The sequence below is a fragment of the Dendrobium catenatum genome, unplaced genomic scaffold (assembly GCF_001605985.2).
Source record: "Dendrobium catenatum unplaced genomic scaffold, ASM160598v2 fragScaff_scaffold_134, whole genome shotgun sequence".
In the NCBI taxonomy this organism is placed as follows: Eukaryota; Viridiplantae; Streptophyta; class Magnoliopsida; order Asparagales; family Orchidaceae; genus Dendrobium; species Dendrobium catenatum.
In genome coordinates this window covers 1,794,169-1,812,884 of record NW_021318596.1, presented here as the reverse complement: position 1 = coordinate 1,812,884, position 18,716 = coordinate 1,794,169, and the positions used below count along the sequence as shown (strand labels likewise).

General features: G+C 34.3%; 1 protein-coding gene across 1 annotated transcript; it reads right to left on the bottom strand.

The window, feature by feature from the left end:
- Positions 1 to 222: 222 nt before the first annotated feature.
- On the bottom strand, positions 223 to 17,787 carry LOC110094114 (retrovirus-related Pol polyprotein from transposon TNT 1-94). Its single transcript, XM_028700413.1, is given in 14 exon segments — positions 223 to 567; positions 1,418 to 1,735; positions 1,737 to 2,398; positions 2,401 to 3,103; positions 3,105 to 3,140; positions 3,950 to 4,036; positions 6,160 to 6,315; positions 11,047 to 11,129; positions 11,447 to 11,503; positions 12,992 to 13,060; positions 13,147 to 13,356; positions 16,070 to 16,263; positions 16,340 to 16,892; positions 17,634 to 17,787. Coding segments are annotated over 14 exon segments (3,627 nt in total).
- Between the last annotated feature and the right edge of the window lie 929 nt (positions 17,788 to 18,716).

Below are 18,716 nucleotides of genomic sequence, written 5' to 3'. Positions count from 1 at the left end.
CACAAATCTTTGTTGACTTTTCTTACGGTAGTCTAATTAAGCTCCTTCAATAAATTTTGACGTCAAATTGCATGACAGACACATGAAGTTGTAGCAATATACTCAGCTTCATAAGTAGAAAGGGCCACGATTGGTTGCTTCTTTGATATCCAAGTGAAAATAGTGTCTCCAATGTAGAACACGAAACCCACAGTGCTTTTTTCGCTCATCTAAGTCTCCGGCCTAGTCGCTATCACTATATCTGACAAGCTTGAAATCATTTGATGATGAATAGAATAAACCAAAGTCAATCATCCCTTTGATATATCGAAGAATCATCTTGGCAGCCTTTAAGTGAGTAGTTGTTGGTACCTCCATATAACGACTAACTATTCCAACAGGATAAAGGATATACGGCTTAATGCAAGTCAGGTAGCACAAGCTATCGACCAAGCTCTTGAAAAATGTTGGATTAACTATTTCATTATTCTCCTTTTTTGATAACTTGCCTCCACATTCCATTGGAGTGCTTATGGGGTTGCAATAATTCATATTGAATTTCTTGAGTATTTTTTTTTTCATAGCATTCTTCACTACAGGAAAACAGCTAATTTATGGCGGAATTTCCGGCGAAAATAAATTCGACAGAAATTCCGGCGAATTTCCGATGGAAAATTTTTTATGAAGAACCATCGTATTTTTTGATTTGCTTTCCAACGGATTTAATTTCGACAAAATTTCCGACGAAATTTCAGGCGGATTTCCGACGAAAATTAAATATGTTTAAAAAAATTGTTATAATAAATATTTATAATTATTTATTTTGTTAAATTAAGTTAAATAATTTAGTGACTCATTATCAAATTAAATTATTTAGAGTTTAGAAAAATAATATATTTTTAAAATTACGTTAGAATATAATAATATATATTTTTAAAATTATGTTATAATTAATTAGTTTTACTTATAATTATTTTTTATATAAATTTATTAGTTCTACTTAAAATATAATAAAGTCCAGTTCATAGCAGTTTTTAAAGTTTGGCCTAGTGGATGGAGCGGGTGAGAGAAACTTGGCGGGGGTTCGAACCCCGTCGCAGGCGCGTAAGCGCGTTGGTGAGCGGGGGCTGTTTGGGAACGCCTGAGGTTGACGTGCTGAGGGGGTGCTTGGGGGGGAGGTGCTCGGGTAAGATGGAGTAGGCGGGCAGCTTTTTAGTTTTTTTTTACTTATTTTCCGGCGCAAAAATAATCCGCCGGAAATATGTCTCCGACGAAATTTTCGCCGGAAATACTTCGGAAATATTTCCGGTGAAATATTTAACTCCGGAAGGACTTTTCCGACGCGTGGTTTACCAGCGGAAATAAGCATTTCCGGTGGATTTTATCCATTTTTTTCGACGAAAATGACCGCCGGAAATGACATTTTTTCCTGTAGTGCTTGAGAAATAAAGATGCCTTCATCCTTTTACTTAACTTCAATACCGAGGTAGTATGCCATTTGTCCAATCTCCGTCATCTCGAACTCTTTAGCCATTACTTTCTTAAATTCTTTAAACATACTTGGATTACTTCCAGTGAAGATCAAGTCATCCACGTACAAGAACACTATCAAAATATCCCCATCCTTGACTTTGATGTAGAGGGCATGCTCATAAGTACATTTGCTGAAGTTATTCTCAAGGAAATACTTGTCGATGCGGTTATTCCAAACCCTAGGAGCTTGTTTTAACCCATAAAGAGCCTTCTTCAACTTCAAAAACCTTGTCTTCTTTCCCTTTGACTTTATAGCCCGGTGGTTGTTGAATGTATACTTTCTCTTCAAGGACTCCATTTAGAAAGGTAGATTTTACATCCATTTGATGTTTTTTCCACCTATTTTGAGCTGCCAAAGAAATGATTAGCCTTATAGTTTCAAGTCAAGCAATAGGAGCAGATAACTCATCATAGTCGATGCCAGCTATTTGGCTGCAACCTTTCGCCACTAATCTTGCTTTATATTTCTTGACTTTTCCTTTTGCATTCTTCTTTACTTTGTACACCCACTTTACACCAATTATCTTGTGTCCTATTGGAAGTGTAGCTATCTCCCATGTATTGTTTTTCTCGATTGTCTTAATTTCTTCGTGCATTGCATCCTTCCAATTCTTAATTTGCACGGCTTCTTGAAAATTTATAGGTTCACAATCAGCAAAGAGGCAAAAGAGAGTGAGATTGTCTTGATTCTCAGTTACCTCATAGATTTTCTGTAAACTTCTAAAATGTGATACTTTTTCGCTTGACCCTTCACTTGAAGATGATGGATCCTCTTGAATACTTGCAGTTGGTGTAGTTGGTGGTGTTATGGGCTCGTCTCTTTCTTGATCCATCCTTGGTTGCTCAACTTCTCCATCCTTAAAGAAGTTGTAGTGATCTTCATTTGGGTCCAAACCCATTCTCCTACTTCATTGAAGATGACATCACGACTAATGATTGTCTTCATAGTGTTTGGATTGTATAACTTGTAGCCTTTTGAGCTAGAGTCATAACCGATGAAAATGTACTTCTCACTCTTGTCATCTAGCTTACTTCGTTGCTCATCGGGTACATGCACATGGGCTATGCTTCCAAACACTCTTAGATGAGAGATGTCGAGCTTCCTTCCACTCCATGCTTCCTGCGGTGTCATTCCCCACACACTTCTTATTAGAGATCGTTTGGATAAGTAAATCACGCATGCAACAGCTTCGGCCCAAAATTCCTTAGGTGGTCTTTTACTCTTAAGCATACTTCGAGCTATATCAAGGATGGTTTGATTCTTTCTTTCTGCTATACCATTTTGTTGAGGAGATCTTGGGACGGTCAACGGTCGACATATTTTGTTGGCTTCACAAAATTCTTGAAATTCCTTTAAAGTAAACTCTCCTCCTCCATCAGATTGCATAGCTTTGATCTCGAGGCCGCTTTCTTTCTCCGCCAAGGCTTTAAAATTTTTGAATACTTCAAATACCTTTGATTTTTTCTTTAAAGAATATACCCATAATTTTCTTGAAAAATCATCTATAAAGAGAAGGAAATAATTACTCTTACTGAGATAGCTTGGCTTGATTGGACCGCATACATATGTATGTATGAGTTTAAGTGGCTTCTGTGCTCTCGAATTTGACTCCTTTGAAAAGCTCTTCCTGAATTGCTTCCCGAGCAAGCAGCCCTCACATAACTGATCTGGGTGTTTGATGCAGGGCAAACCTCTCACTATTTTCTTCTTTGATAATAGCTCCAATCCTTCAAAATTAAGATGCCCAAATAAAGATGTCAGAGCCAAGATGGGTCTCTGTAGCAAGCTTTGAGACACTTGGAAATATCATTTTGAATATTGAGCAAGAACATTCTGTTTCTTGACATCGGTATATTTTCAATTAGGTTGCTCATATTATCTCTTATAGATAGGTTGTTATCTTTCAAATAAATATCATAACCTTTCTCTAAGAGTTGACCCAAACTTAAGATATTACTCTTCATATTTGGCACATAAAAGATGATGAAAATGAATTGGTTATTTCCATTCTTCAATCAGATATAAGAATATTTCCTTTGCCCTTCACATCAACCTTGGACTCATCTCTAAAGGATACATTGCCGCTCACCGACTCATCAAGTTCCACTAACATGCTTTTTCTTCAACACATATGGCTCCATGCACCGATGTCTAGATACCATGTATTATCTCCACCTTTTTCACTCTCCTTATATGTCAATAGCAAAGTGCCATCTTGTTGACTTCTCTCTTTCACAAAATTAGCCTTCTCTTCAACTTTATCGTTATTGGGAGTTCTACATTCTACAGCATAGTGACCATATTTTTTACACTTGTAGCACATCACTTGAGATTTATCATACCTTGGTCTTGGTTTTCCTCTTTCACGTCCTCTTGTTGAACTTCCTCCTTATCCAAAATTTATATTATCGTTCTCTCCATTATTAAAGCTCCAACCTCATCCGCGTCCATGACCACGGCCTTGTCCTCGACCATGACCTCTTGCTTGTGGACTTCTACCATACTCGAGGCTCTCTTCATTAACTGAATTAATTTGTGTATTTAGGAGTTGTTCCGTGATAACTTGCTTCTTCTATTTCTTTTCTTCATAGGCTTGTAAGGATCCCAAGAGTTACTCGATTGTCATAGCCTCTAAGTCTTTAGTTTCTTCAATAATGGCGATAATATGATCAAACTTTAAATCTTGAGAACGAAGAAATTTCTCCATAATCCTTACATCTTCTAGCTTATTTCCATTTCTTTTTAATTGATTAGAAACAACTAAGACTCTAGTAATGTAAAACACCTCCAAAGCTGATTTTTTTGAGTGCAGTTAGTCCGTACGAACTAGCTTTAGTACGGGACAAACTGAAGAAAATTATAAAGAATCTGTCAATTTTGTCTGTACGAACCTGGAAGGGTCAGGACGATCCGTCTGGACGAAATTTGTCCAGAGAGCAAGTCGTCCGGACGCTATTTAATTTCGTTTGGACGAAATTCTGCCTGAGGGCAAATCATCCCGGGACGAATTTTGGATCGTCCGGGACAATCATTGTTAATAAATATCCGATAGAGATATTTTGGATTCATTTGAAGAGAGATAAAGAGAATTTAGGAGAGAGAAAAAGAAGGAAAGAAAGGAAAAGCTTGGTTTCAGAGGCCACGGAGCGATTTTCGACTGTCGTCGTTGTTAGAAGATTTGTTCGTCTTGTAGTAAGGACTCCAAATCCTATTTCTATTTTTGAAGATTTCGAGTTTTGGTATTTCTGTGCTCAGATTTGTTTTTCCGTTACCGAAAAACGCGCATAATTTTGTATTGACGAAAGTTTTACCGCACAACTTTTGATATGTTCCTGAGATGCTTATTCTGCACGATTTGAGTATTTTCTGTAAAGTTTCTACCGGTTATTTTGAGTTATGTGCGATTTTTATCGAATAGAAAATTATCTGGTTGTTGAAAAATAGTGCTTCAGTACAAGTAAAGCTTTGTAATATTGTTTTCTTTGATTTCTGGTAATTTGGTAAATTTCTAAATCTGTGATTTCTGTGTACATTCCGTGTATTGCCGTTATGCCGCCGATGTCTCGTACGACTTCTGATTTTCTGAATTGATGATTTGAATGATTGAATATGCGTACGAATGTGGATATATGATTGAATTATTGTTATTGTTACTAAAAGACAAGTAAAGACTGGTTGAACCGTTGGTTGGAGATGATACCTGTACAGGATGGTGGGCCGACGGGGTTTCCTTTAAAAAGGATTTGGTAATATCCTCTACTGATCACGTGATTACCGAAGGGAGTTATAAAGAGATTACTGCGCCGACGGGCAAGAGTGACGACTCTTTTCACTGAGCCAACGGATTACTAACATCGATACTAACATTGAAAAACGCCTTAATAGCCAGTGATTGTACTTGTTAAGTAAGACTTCTGTATTGTATTGCATGCGTACATAACTGTTCTTATGATTTCTTGATGGATTTACTGATTTATTGCGATCGATTGATTTATTGATATAGAATTGATTTATCGATATTGAATGGATTTAACGGATTTACGGGTTTACTGTTACTATACGATTTTATTGATATTGCATATGGTACATATCACTGGACATTGATACTTATACTGATATGGATATGGATATTGTATTGATTCATGGATATAGATACCGATACCGATACCACATTACCACTGATACATTGATTCATTATACTGATCTTATAGCACGTGATACACCGAATAAGATACATGTGATACACCGAACAAGATACATGTGATACACCGAACAAGATGCATGTGATACACCGAGCATGTGATTATTGATTTATTGATTTTTATATTATTTTATTTCATTGATTGATTTCAATTGTATTTGATGATTTTATTGATTTGATTTCATCTGTTCTTACGATGTATTGATTTGATTATTTTATGTGATTCCATACCGATTGATATTATTGACCGGAATTACTTGATTTACTTATATGATTGATTCGATTTCACTGTTATAGCATAATCGTTTATGTCATCATTGCATTGTTATTGATATTGATACATACGCTGCTGTAATGATTGAGATACTGATCAAATGATATATGATTTACTGAACATGTTATATCGATTACTGGATTGCATATGATTTAATGTTTGGAGACGCACCTTAAAGTAGTCGGAGACGACTTCAACTTCTTTCATATGTAAGGCTTCGAACTCACCTCTTAATGTTTGGAGACGCACCTTCTTGACTTGCTCCGCTCCTTTGTAAGAGGTCTGAAGCTTCTCCCATGCTTCTTTGGCAGACTTCGCATCAGAAATCTTCTCAAAAGCATCATCATATAATCCTTGAAAGATTAGATAGAGAGACTTCTTGTCTATCTTCCTTGAATCTCTTAGACTATCCCTTTGAGCTTAATTAAGATAAACTTCACTCATCTTGTGGCTCCTTGTAGCCTTTCTCTATCATCTCCCATACATCTTGCGCTCCAAGAAGGGCCTTCATTTTGATGCTCCAATTGTCATAGTTGCTTTTGTTGAGCGTTGGGACTTGGAAAGCGATTATACCATTGCTCGCCATCTCTTTAGGAAGAAACTTTGGCTCTGATACCACTTTGTTGGAGAATTAAGAGGCTAAAGAAAGAGGAAGAATTTTAAAAGAGAAGAGGAATATTTATAAAACTCACTTTTATTTCACTCTTGAATTCTTGATTCTACTTCTTACAAAAACACAAAGACACCACACCTATTTATACTAGTGACTTTTCCTTTAGGATTGTGCCAACACATTTCAATCCAATGGCTACTATTGACTCTCTAGAATATTCTCCTATCTTCTTTTACAAAAGTTATTAATTGCATATTCTAGAATTCTTTAAATAACTCTTTTAGAATATATTTCTAGAATCCTCTAAAACATTCATCATAAAGTGGGGTTCTAGAATATTCTAAGGACTTTTCTAGACTATGGGCTCAATTAAAAGGCCCACTCAATTAAAGGCTCAAATTAATCAAGTTTAATTTTCAACACACTTCTGAGGCTATAACTATAAAAATCCAAAAGGTATTCAACATTCCTTATTGATACTTGTACGTAGCCTAAAGACTTGGCCCCTTCAACTGTTTCCATGCCATCCACCATGTTTTGTTGGCACAGTCCAACGTCGACCATTTACTCTGATATTGTAATAACTATTGCATAATAGTACATGAAAAACAAATATATTTAATTGGTAATAAATTAAGTAATACTAAGAACTTTTTTTGTTATCCAACGTACACCATTTACTCTGATATCATAGCAAAACTAATAAAAAGAACCTTTTTTGTTATGCTTAAATATTATTATAAAGATTTGGCTTTCAATAGTTCGGGTTATTTTAAGATCTTTCATATATGTTTTGCTAATGATATCATCTTATTTTGTAATGGTGTTAAAAATAAAGTATCTTGACTCGAAATCTTTCTGAATATTTTTGAAAAAGAAAGTGGCCGTACCTTAGTACTACTATGAGTATTTTTTATTATGGGAAAGGATTTGGTTAGGAATAAAATTAATTGCATAAGTTCTATAACTGGCTTTAAAAATCAACCCTTACCACTTTATTATTTTGGGAACCCTCTCCAAAAGGGTCATAAAAAACATTCATTTTTGATAATTTGTTTACTAATACTGTTAAGAAATTATCTTCTTGGGGGTTCAGTTTTTTATCCATTGGGGCTAGGCTAATTCTGATTAAAAATATTTTATGATCAGTGCCTATTTATCTGTTGTAGATTGTCAAATCGCTTTTGAAGTTTGTGTCTGATTAGAGAATAACATAAATAAAAAATTTTTGGGGTTCTTTTAATACTTCAAAAAAAAATTTATTGGTCAACTTGGACTTCTTATACTTCTCCTTATATTGAAGGGGGCCTAGGTTGTAAATCTATTATATGAGTCAATCCTTCTCTATTAAACTTTGGTGAAAATTTATATATAACACTTTTCTTTGGGCTAATTTCATAATTATTGAATATTGCAATCAGTGGCATCCTAATAGAAGCTTTTTCAAGGATGGGCAATCTCCTATTTAGAATAAACTGTGCAAGATTAAATGGCCAAGGGAGGCATATTCTCTACAGTTTGGGTAATGGGGATTCTCTTGACTTTTGGCAGTATGACTAGACTGGTTTTGACTAGCTTGATTCATTCTTTAACAGACATTCTATTTCTAATATTAAGGTACTATTTCTAATATTAAGGTATCTAACTTCATCTTACATGGTCGATCGTGCACTAATCATCTTAAGGATTTACTTCCCAACTTCCATTGTTGATAAGATTTGTGACATTCCTATTAACCCTAGTGCTAAAGATTCCCCTATCATATAATTTTCAGTTAATAGTGAGTTTAACTTTAAGGTGGCTTGGCATTCTTTTAGATTTGTACAGCACATTAATGATATTTTTAGTAAAATATGGACCTCTATTACCCCCTACTAATATTTCTTTATTTACTTGGAGGATTCTTAAGTGTTTTATTCATATGGACTCCAGATTAATTAACAAGGGCATTTCGCTGGTATCGAAATGTCAATGATGTTTTCACTGAAACTTTGAATCATTTCTTGGATGAACCTGTTGCTTCTAAAGTTTGGGATACCTTGGAAACTGTTCTTCATCTAAGCATTAAAAATAATCTAAATAATTGCATGTCTTTCTTATCTAATTTGTTTCATAAAAAGCCCAAAGGCCACATTGACACTATTATTCCTATAACTTTTTTTTTTCTCTTGTGGTATGAAAGGAATCATAACAAACATAATGGGTGTTAAGATGATCACCGATAGAATTATTTTATGTCTCCAAAATAAAATTCACTAGCTTTTCTTGGCTAAAATAATTAATCAAAAATATTTTAAAGATAATATATCATGTTGTTTTGTCTTTAATATTATTTTTTAGCATACTATTATTGATCAACCTTATAAGATTATTTACTAGATCAAAACACTTCCCAATTTACCTCTAGTTGTGGTGGCCTTATTAGAGACATTCATGGTGCTCTCTTATATGCCTTTGCTTCTCCTCTTCATAAATGTCATGTTATATATGCTAAGATGAGTGCTTTTATTTGAGCATAAACTTATATGCGTCCAAAAATTTGACAAATATCCGGATTGAATCGGATTCTATGGTGCTCGTCTCTCTCATATTTTACAAGCATTGTCATAATGCAATACTTTTCAATCTATTTCATAAAACTTGATTTTAAGTTTGCCTCGATAATTTGTGATGATGTATCAATAATAATATATAATAATAGTTTTTATATTTTAGATATTTAATAATAAATATATCTCTGTTTCGTATCGTATCATGTTAATATAATATGTCATATTAATCAAACAAACCAATATGAGTATTTTATTTAAATATTTTGAATATTTTAAATGCAGCAGCTATTTAAAAGTAGGAATTCTATATATCCAAAACAAAGCAGCAGCTATGTTTTCAACGTAGCAACTCAACAAAGGCTGAGTTTATCTTCCTATGGTAGAGAGAAGTTATTTACTTGCTTCTTTTAGAAATTTGGCGCACAAAGCTCATCTAAGGCTTTCTTAGATGCGCTTATGGGTTCGGAGATTTGTATATAAATGCCTGTAATGAAATTTGTGATTTTTTTTAGAGAGAGACAGAAAGAGAGAAGAGAGCACATGATTAGATAGTTTTTTTTTTTTCTTCTTTATTCAAGCAACAATTATGATCGAAAGCCATAACCAGAACAGAGTCCTTTAATGAAAATGCACAGACTTCTGAGGTTATAATTATGTGAAAACAAATGTTCAACAGTTCTAATTATTATGTATGCATGTACGTAGCTGAAGGAGTAGGCACTTTCAGCTGCTTCCATTCCACCCACCATTTTTTATTTTTTTGAGACAGGAAGGTTGCAGTGCAGCGTAGATCAAAAATAAAAATCAATTTTTATGATTAAAAAACTAATTTTTTAAGATTTTTAAGGAACTGCAGATTTAGCATATTGAAATTAAGGTTTTGGGTTTTAGGGCGGGATTAGTTATAGATTATACTATTTAAAACTAGGCAAACAAAGATTATTTCTGAACACAACAGATATCATTTAAAATACATATGAAGTGGAAAAAGCGAGCACTTCTCAATTTATAATTTCCTGTTGCAAATATGCTAATTATGTCCTCTGTGAATCACCACATTCTGTAGATGTATCACTACGTAATTTATAAAGTATAATTGAATTATATAGCTTCTTGCTCTACAATTAACTGATTTTTCAACTAGAGAACTACAAGAGAATCAGTCCTTTATTTGTTCATGAGACTTATAAAGCTAATTACAGTATGTATTCTACTTTTCTAAGAACAGGAAATAAAGTGCATCCTTAATACTTGTTTCAAAGTTTTGAAATTTTTTCTTTTTGAACAAGGACTAAGGATCAGGCTTTTTGATAAATCAGTGTGTAAAAAAATGTTAAAGCATTATATATACGTGGAGTTTACTAATAGGTATTCACATGAAGCATCATAAGTTGCTGCTTTCTGGAACCAATTAATTCAACTATTCACCAAGCAGCAGGGAGAGCATTGAACAATAACAGCAAAAAATACAACACAAGTTTGGTTTCATACTTGACTTGCTTAAGAGACGACAAAAAAAAAATGTACAATAGAAAATCTAGTTTCCTTTTGCCAAAAATGTTTCTTCGACCATTGGGTTGTTAAACTCATATTGATTGAAACTTAATATTAAAGTTCAGAAGACGAAGTGCTGATATGAACCTCATCCAAATTCTTTCATAGCTTCCAATGAATAAAAATTTCTTATGATTCTAACATTTCATGAGTTCACCATATGGCTCAAAATGCCTCTCCATGCAAGTCCCTCGTCCTAGTATTTATTGGGTCAAAATTAATAACAAACAATGTTTTTGAAGGCCTTGAATTAGCTGACAATCTTCTCGAACTAACAGACCTACAACCACGTTCTTGCTACAAAAGGAAGCCATTACGTGGACAATGATTGATTTCTACCTTCGTCCACTCAACACAAAGTCGGCGTCCTCGGATTGCATCCTCAGCATCACGCTCATCTTCCATGTAAACAAAAGCAAATCCTGTAAAATGAAAGTATAAAGAAGACATTGTAAGAGAATACAACCTTCCAAATAGAATTCACCTATGAAATTGAGTTGGATCAGTCCCTTACAAAGCCTTCCCATCGAGTAAAAGCTAAAGCTAGTGTCCAGATTAATCAGGAAGAGACATCTTTTTATGTACTAAGGGATGTCACGGAACAACAAATGTAGGCCTTATCCATCCATTCTCCAGCCAGTCGCCACATCAATATGGAAATCATGATTGGATAAGTATCTTGGAAAACATTTCTGAAATAATGAAATGTCATTGCAAATTATGGTTAAGATAAACTCACGCATAGGCAGGAAAGCCGATGCACAGGAAGACATTCCTGCGGCAAAGACAATGTTGACTGTAAGAGCTTAAACGTCAAAAAACAGCTTTAAAAATTTGCTCTAATTCCCCATCAGAAATCCACAAGTAGGCCTTCATCAAAACTTGATTGCGTCCAGAAATGACTACATGGCATTAAGAATGCTCCTAACACTTTAAAGACCAAATGCCATAACCACCAGCATTTATTGAAATGACCATATGTATTTTGTCGAATAAACACAGCCAAGGAAAAAAAATATGAACCATGCAACTCAGATTCAATAAAGAAAAATGAAGCCTTACCATTTCATATTTGAAGTAAAGCAACACATAGATGTTGGGAAAGCTTAAAACGAATTTATAATTGTATATATTCAACAACTCTGAACTAAATAGTATGTACTTCTCTTAATGAACAAAATCCTTATAATATTTCAAAACATCGGCCATACATAATGAAAATATCATGCCCATTTATACTACTCCTTTCATTCTTCTACACTTTGGATGTCAATTAGGCGAAAATTGATCATTATCTCCCTGTTATTAGCATAGAAGTCATCAGTAAAAATGAAGGTGATAAATAAATTAATAAATAAAAATATCTAATTTTATAATTTTATATACCATAGTTGAGCTTCCTGGTAGTGGATGTTGTCCCTGATGATTTTTCATGAATTGTCTGACCTCACTTTGTAGTGTTTGTACCACCTCCTCAAGTCTTACAACTCGTTCAAATGCAGTATTGCCTCCACTGCTGCTGCCTCGAGCCGTGGTGCTATGAGGAAAATATCTACTTGGAGTGACCCCAAAACCCTGTGTACGTACCCTCCCTGAGTGTTCTGGTCCCATGATTGCTTTGAAAACTTTTTCATTGGCCTCTAAATTTCCATCTTCTGGTGTCAAGTTTCTTCTTGTCTCCTGACAGAGCTCACCCGACCCATCGTATGCGGACACGTTTGTTTTTTTGCATTTTCTGAATTTCTTAACGCCCTCTCCTATAATGAATAATCATCATATTAATTTTATTTTTAAAAAAGCTTAATAACACTGTTTATTTTCCTAACTCACCTTGTCCTGAGGTTGTGACCACTTATTAATAATTTGACACCACTACACTGGGTCTACTCCTGCAGGGACAGCCTCCATGATCTCCTGTAGTGGTCTACTATCCCAATGCTCTGCCTTCAAATTAGTTTTATAATTACGCCACTTGGAACCAAGAGATTGTAGTATCCAATGCTTTATGTTTGCGGGGAACTCAAATTTTGCCTGATAAATGTTAAAGGATTTTAATTATCAAACAAATATAAATAACATCAGACTATTTGTTATGATACTTACCTCTATTCCGCTAACATTCTCTTTTTAAAAGGTTCCATCCCTTTATTGCGCCAATCTGAGAATGAGATCGGTGCCAAAATAGGATCTCTATCTATAACCCCTAAGTATGAACCAAGCAGAGTAGACTCTGGTATATTACATGGCACCATATTCTCATTGACTTCAATGTGAACCCGTGTACCTGGAGGCATGCTCTGTATCTCTGCACAAGTAGTTCGACCTCTCTTTTTTATTGGAGCACCCTCATCATCTGAAAAAATAAAGATAAAAGACATAATTATTTTATTAAATTATTAAAATTGACATAAATAAATAAATATTTAAGTGAACAAAAACCTATGAGCCAAATTCCATCATTCACCGGCGGCACCTGCCGCCTTAAATCTTGAGATGACTGAATCGGGGATTGTTCGTTGTTAGCATTGGATGAATCTGGATGCACCGGAGTCGATGTATTATTAGAAGTTCTATTACTCTGTTCTACACTGGAAGATCCTCGACGTGTAACCTTTTTAGCACGCCGGAATGAGCTACTTCCTGTCATTCCTATTAGTGTAAACAAAAATCCAAGTTCAGGCAGAAGGGAGAGAGAATGTACTGTACTAAGAATTGCAGATTGGATAAAATGCTATTCAATCTGTACTAGAAAGTTGAAGAACACCTGCTAAATTTTGCTAAAAGTAACATGTCAATACAATATTCACTTGAAGAGACAAATATAAGTACTTACGTAAGATAGCAGGCTAGCATCACAAAGAGTTTTGTTGAGTTGATCGTGCACAATATAAAAAATATGAATCAAGTAGTAAGATTGAAGATCTTCTATCAGGATAGAATAAGCAGCTTTTTTTAGAAAGCGTTGTTAAATAAGCCAAATATTACTAAAACACACCTTTGTTTAGCTGCACACCTGGATAATTCATCATTGCATCTCCTTTTAGTATAGCAAAGTAGAGTTGATACTAGAAAGTTGAGAGTGATTACAAGGAAACCGAACTCAAGCATCTGCCAGCAATGTCATATTCATACTCATCCCTCTTCTTAGACTACAAAAAGTAAGCTTATTGAAGCCAAAGTCTTCCAGGTCCAATCACCTTCACCTCTACCGTGCCTCCTCCTAGTTTACCTGTCTATAACTTTACATTTCTAATATGAAATAATCCATTACTATCAAAATTAAAATTCCCCAATTTGGCAGTGAAAAATCCATCATAAATGTCTAAGTTTCTAGCACATACTACGTATCCCTCAAGTTGAATCATTTCAAGTAAAATTTGAATGTGTAATCTCTTTGAAACTTATCAATCTTAGATGACTTGTTCATACTTAGACGTTGTGATCTAGATACATCAATGACATTCCACTGCTCTACGCACATGGTAAATACAAGACAATTGAAAAAAAAAATCTATCACATGAGTACAGCATACGGCAAATTATAACCTCGTAACCAATCCTTGAATAAGAAGGCAGCCAACGAAATGAAAAAAACTGAGGAAATTCTCATCAGCAAGGAAAAAGTTTTAAATTTCCTGAGAGTTGATTTTGAAATGCTAATACAGTAGCTAATGCCTTGTTACAGCTGGAAAAGCATTGTGTGGTAAACAAGCTAATATGAGAAAGTGGGATTTTTTCAGCTTGAATTGTTTACTCTAGAACGAACAAGAAATAAACTTCAACTTGCTACTTGTCAAGAAATCTTCTTCAGTCCAGTTTATTTTTAATCAAAACAAAATTGAGCAAAAAACCAAGTAAATGAACATTAAATGCATTTATAGAACCACAACATCCTTTAAGATCTCTTAAAAAAAACGGCTTACATATGCTATTTCTGTAATGAACACAAAAACTTGTCATTGGGTGCCATGGCATACCATAACTATGCACAGGTCATCCATTACATAGCATACTGTTGATGTACATTGCCAAGAAACACAATAACTACTCACATAGCCTAATAACAAGCCCAAAATATTAAATGTTAGAATAATTAATCTTATAGGTGACACAATAACATGAACAAATTGATTTATTCTATGAGAAGGTCATATGCATCAAGCTTTTATGTATTATTTTGAAAAGCATCAACTCAAATATTAGCGAATGTATTGCTAAACAACAAATGAAGGCAATAATGATCTGAATTGCATGAGGTGTACTTCAAGATGACTTAAACAAGCTAAAATTGTTGCAAATATATCCCATGAATCTTCAAAGCCAACTCACTCCTTGAGTTTCAACCAGTAAATCTATTTAATCATTCTGTTGGGATTTTATCGTGAATTAGGCCATAGCTTCACAGAAAATAACAAGGTATTATGAGCATTGTGAAGCTGAGGAGGTGCATGCATAGTAGATTACCTTCATTTTAAGCATCATTGATGTTTTTGATTCATGAATAATAAACACATACATCATATCGTCTCATAGTAAGGAAGAAAAAAAGGATAAGACAAGAAATGGATCATAAATTCCTACAATTATTCTGTAGAGAAATGCTTGAATCAAATACATCTCTAGCCTTTACTGGTAAAACAAAGTTCCAGTTTTTATTTTTTGGATCTTCAATAAAAAAAATGGGCTCAACTTGTGATGAGAAAACAAATGGATCATCTGCCCATCTATCACCTGTGTGTATTAATCGTGAAAAATTAACCAATGTATTTTCGTAATGATCTACTTTAGTGCCAGCTGAAGTTGTGTTAGCCCAATCACACTTAAAGAAGACCACACGAAATAAGTCGGAATAATTAAGCTCAATAATATCATTCAGTTGACCATAATAAGAAAAATTTCCAACTTCAGTTTTGTTAACGACGCCATAATTTTGTGTCTTCTTGTTCTCATCGCGAGCTTTAGTATGAAATTCATACCCATTAATATAAAATCCTTTAAATCTTCGTGCGATTTTCTTAGGACCAATCGCGAGAGCTCTAATTTCTTCTATAACATTTGAATCATCTATACATGTAATCTAAACAAAAAATTATTAGTCAAATTAAGCATATGATATTGAAATTAATTGAGAGATTTTGATATCTTACTGTTCGTTTGAACCAATCATGAAAATGATCATTAACAAGTTTATCAAGAGCTAATGGCATTAGAGGAACATTGTTGGCTCTTTTTTGTCTCTCTTCCTCCTTGTACATATCAATATACTTTGTTAAATGATCAGAATGTCGGAGCACATATCTATGACCTTGAATTAATGATAGGTCATCTAACACAAATATAGACACTTGACCCAAAGGTTTACCAGCAGTTAAGAACTTGTAGGAAACACCATCATCCTTAGATGAAATTGTAGTAGATATGGACTTGGGGAAAGTCGGCAGACCATCCAGATATTTTGAGCAAAATGAAATTCCCTCTTCAGCAATGTATCTCTCAGCAATTGACCCTTCAGGTTCTGATTTATTTCCAACAAAATCCTTTAATACTAAGAAAAATCTGTAAATTATAAAAATACACATAAATATACCGCACTAAATCATAAAACATTGAAGCAATAAAAAAGATATATTACCTCTCAAAAGGATACATCCATCTATAATGTACAGGCCCACCAAATCTCACTTCTTCAACCAAATGGATGAGTAAGTGGACCATGATAGTGAAGAAGGATGGGAGAAAGTACTTCTCCATATTACATAAAGTTAATGCAATTTCCTTCTGTTTCTTGTCAAGTTCAATTGGATTTATGACCTTCCCACATATGAATTTCAAGAAATGTGAAATCCCAACAATTATGGTTAAAACTTCGTTTGATGGAGCACATGATCTTAATGCAATAGGCATAATATCCTCAATTAGTACATGACAATCGTGGCTTTTTAGACCTATTATTTTGCACTCTTTAATGTTAACACCCTTAGAAATATTTGATGAATAACCCTTAGGTAACTTCATCTTCTTGAGAACTTCACAAAACATCATCTTATCCTTCTTAGACATGGTAAATAGAGCTGGTGGTAAGACATAACTTCCATCTGAAAGGACATGAGGATGCAGTTCAGGCTTTACTCCAATTTGAACCAAATCTTGTCGAGCTTGTAAGTTATCTTTAGATTTCTCAAGATCTAGCAACGTAGAAATGAAGTTATCAAAAATATTTTTTTCTATATGCATAACATCTAAATTATGAGGTAATATGTTATATTGCCAATAAGATAAATAAAAAAATATTGATTTCTTCTTCCACTTAGTGACCATATTGTCATTGATAGACATTGCAGCTTCATACCCTCTCTTCAATATTTTTAACCTATTTTTATCAATTTTTCCAAGAGTGAATTGATGATTCTGTAATTCAGTATAAATTTCACTGCCAGAAATCCTTGAAGGCGCCAATCTGAGTTCATCTATATTATCAAAGTACTGCTTTTGCTTGCAAAATAAATTAGATGATGTAAGCCAACGTCGGTGGCCCATGTATGCAAACTTCTTACTCTTATACAACCATAAGGACTCCGTATTGTGGGCACAACATGGACAAGCAAATCTGCCTTTGGTGCTCCACCCCGACAACATGCCATATGCAGGAAAGTCATTAATGGTCCATAATAATGCTGCACGCATCATAAAATTTTCTCCACTTGCTGCATCATAACATTGAACACCTTGCCATAATTGTTGCAATTCATGAATCAGAGGTTTAAGATAAATGTCAATGTCATTTCCAGGACTTTTTTCACCTGGTTTAATCATTGAAAGAATGAATGATGATTGTTTCATTCCACTCCAGGGGGGCATATTATATGGCACTAGAATCACTGGCTAAATGCTGTATGTGCTGCTCATAATCTTGAAAGGATTAAAACCATCAGTAGCTAAACCAAGGCGAACATTACGCGGATCTGCGGCAAAATCAGGAAATCTGTAATCAAATGATTTCCATGCATCTCCATCAGCTGGGTGTCGCAGCATACCATCTGTATTTCGTTGTGTGGCATGCCAAATCATCTCTTTTGCCATTTTTTTGGTTTTAAATAATCTTTGAAGTCTTGGAATCAAGGGAAAATAGCGAAGAATTTTAGCAGGTTTCATTTGAACTTTTTTATCTTCTGCAATATTGCTCTTCTGATTAGGAGCCCATCTTGATGCTCCACAAACTTCACATACAATCTCATTAGACTTATCTCCCCAGAATAATGTGCAATCATTAGGGCATGCGTGTATTTTGGTATAACCAAGATCAAAAGTCTTCATTAATTTTTTGACTTCATATGTAGTTTTGGGCAATGAAGTCCCTTCAGGAAATGCTTCAATAAGTAACTCTAATAACATATCAAAAGATCTTGCAGTCCAAGAGTTTAGACATTTCAAACGAAATAAATGTAATATAAATGACAGCTTTGAAAATCTCTTACATCCGGATATAATTCTGCCCCCACATCTTCTAATAACTTTGACTGTTTTTCATCTTGTTTATTTGAATCTTGAGTAAAGTTATCATGATGATCAACCAAGTTAATTGATTCATTGATTGGAACAAATGTATCCCTCAACAATCCTTCAATATCATCTATATATGGTTGCTCACTTTGAGTGGGTTGTGATTCAAAATTGGACATACTAATAGCACCTTCATTTTCTGCACCTCTAACAACAACTTGATGATCCTCCCCATGTCGATTCCAAACAATATATCCCGTAAAAAATCCATAGGTCATAATGTGATCCTTCACATCTTGTACTGAATGAAAGTATCTGTTAATGCATGATTTACATGGGCATAATATCTTTCCTGATTGATTCTTGCTACGACCAGCAAAATCTAAAAAATCTTCAACTCCTTTGTTGTATTCACGACTCAATCTTGACTTGGTTATCCAACTCTTATTCATTTTAAAATTGAACTGCAATTTTTAACCATTAACAATAAATATAAGTCATCATATCAA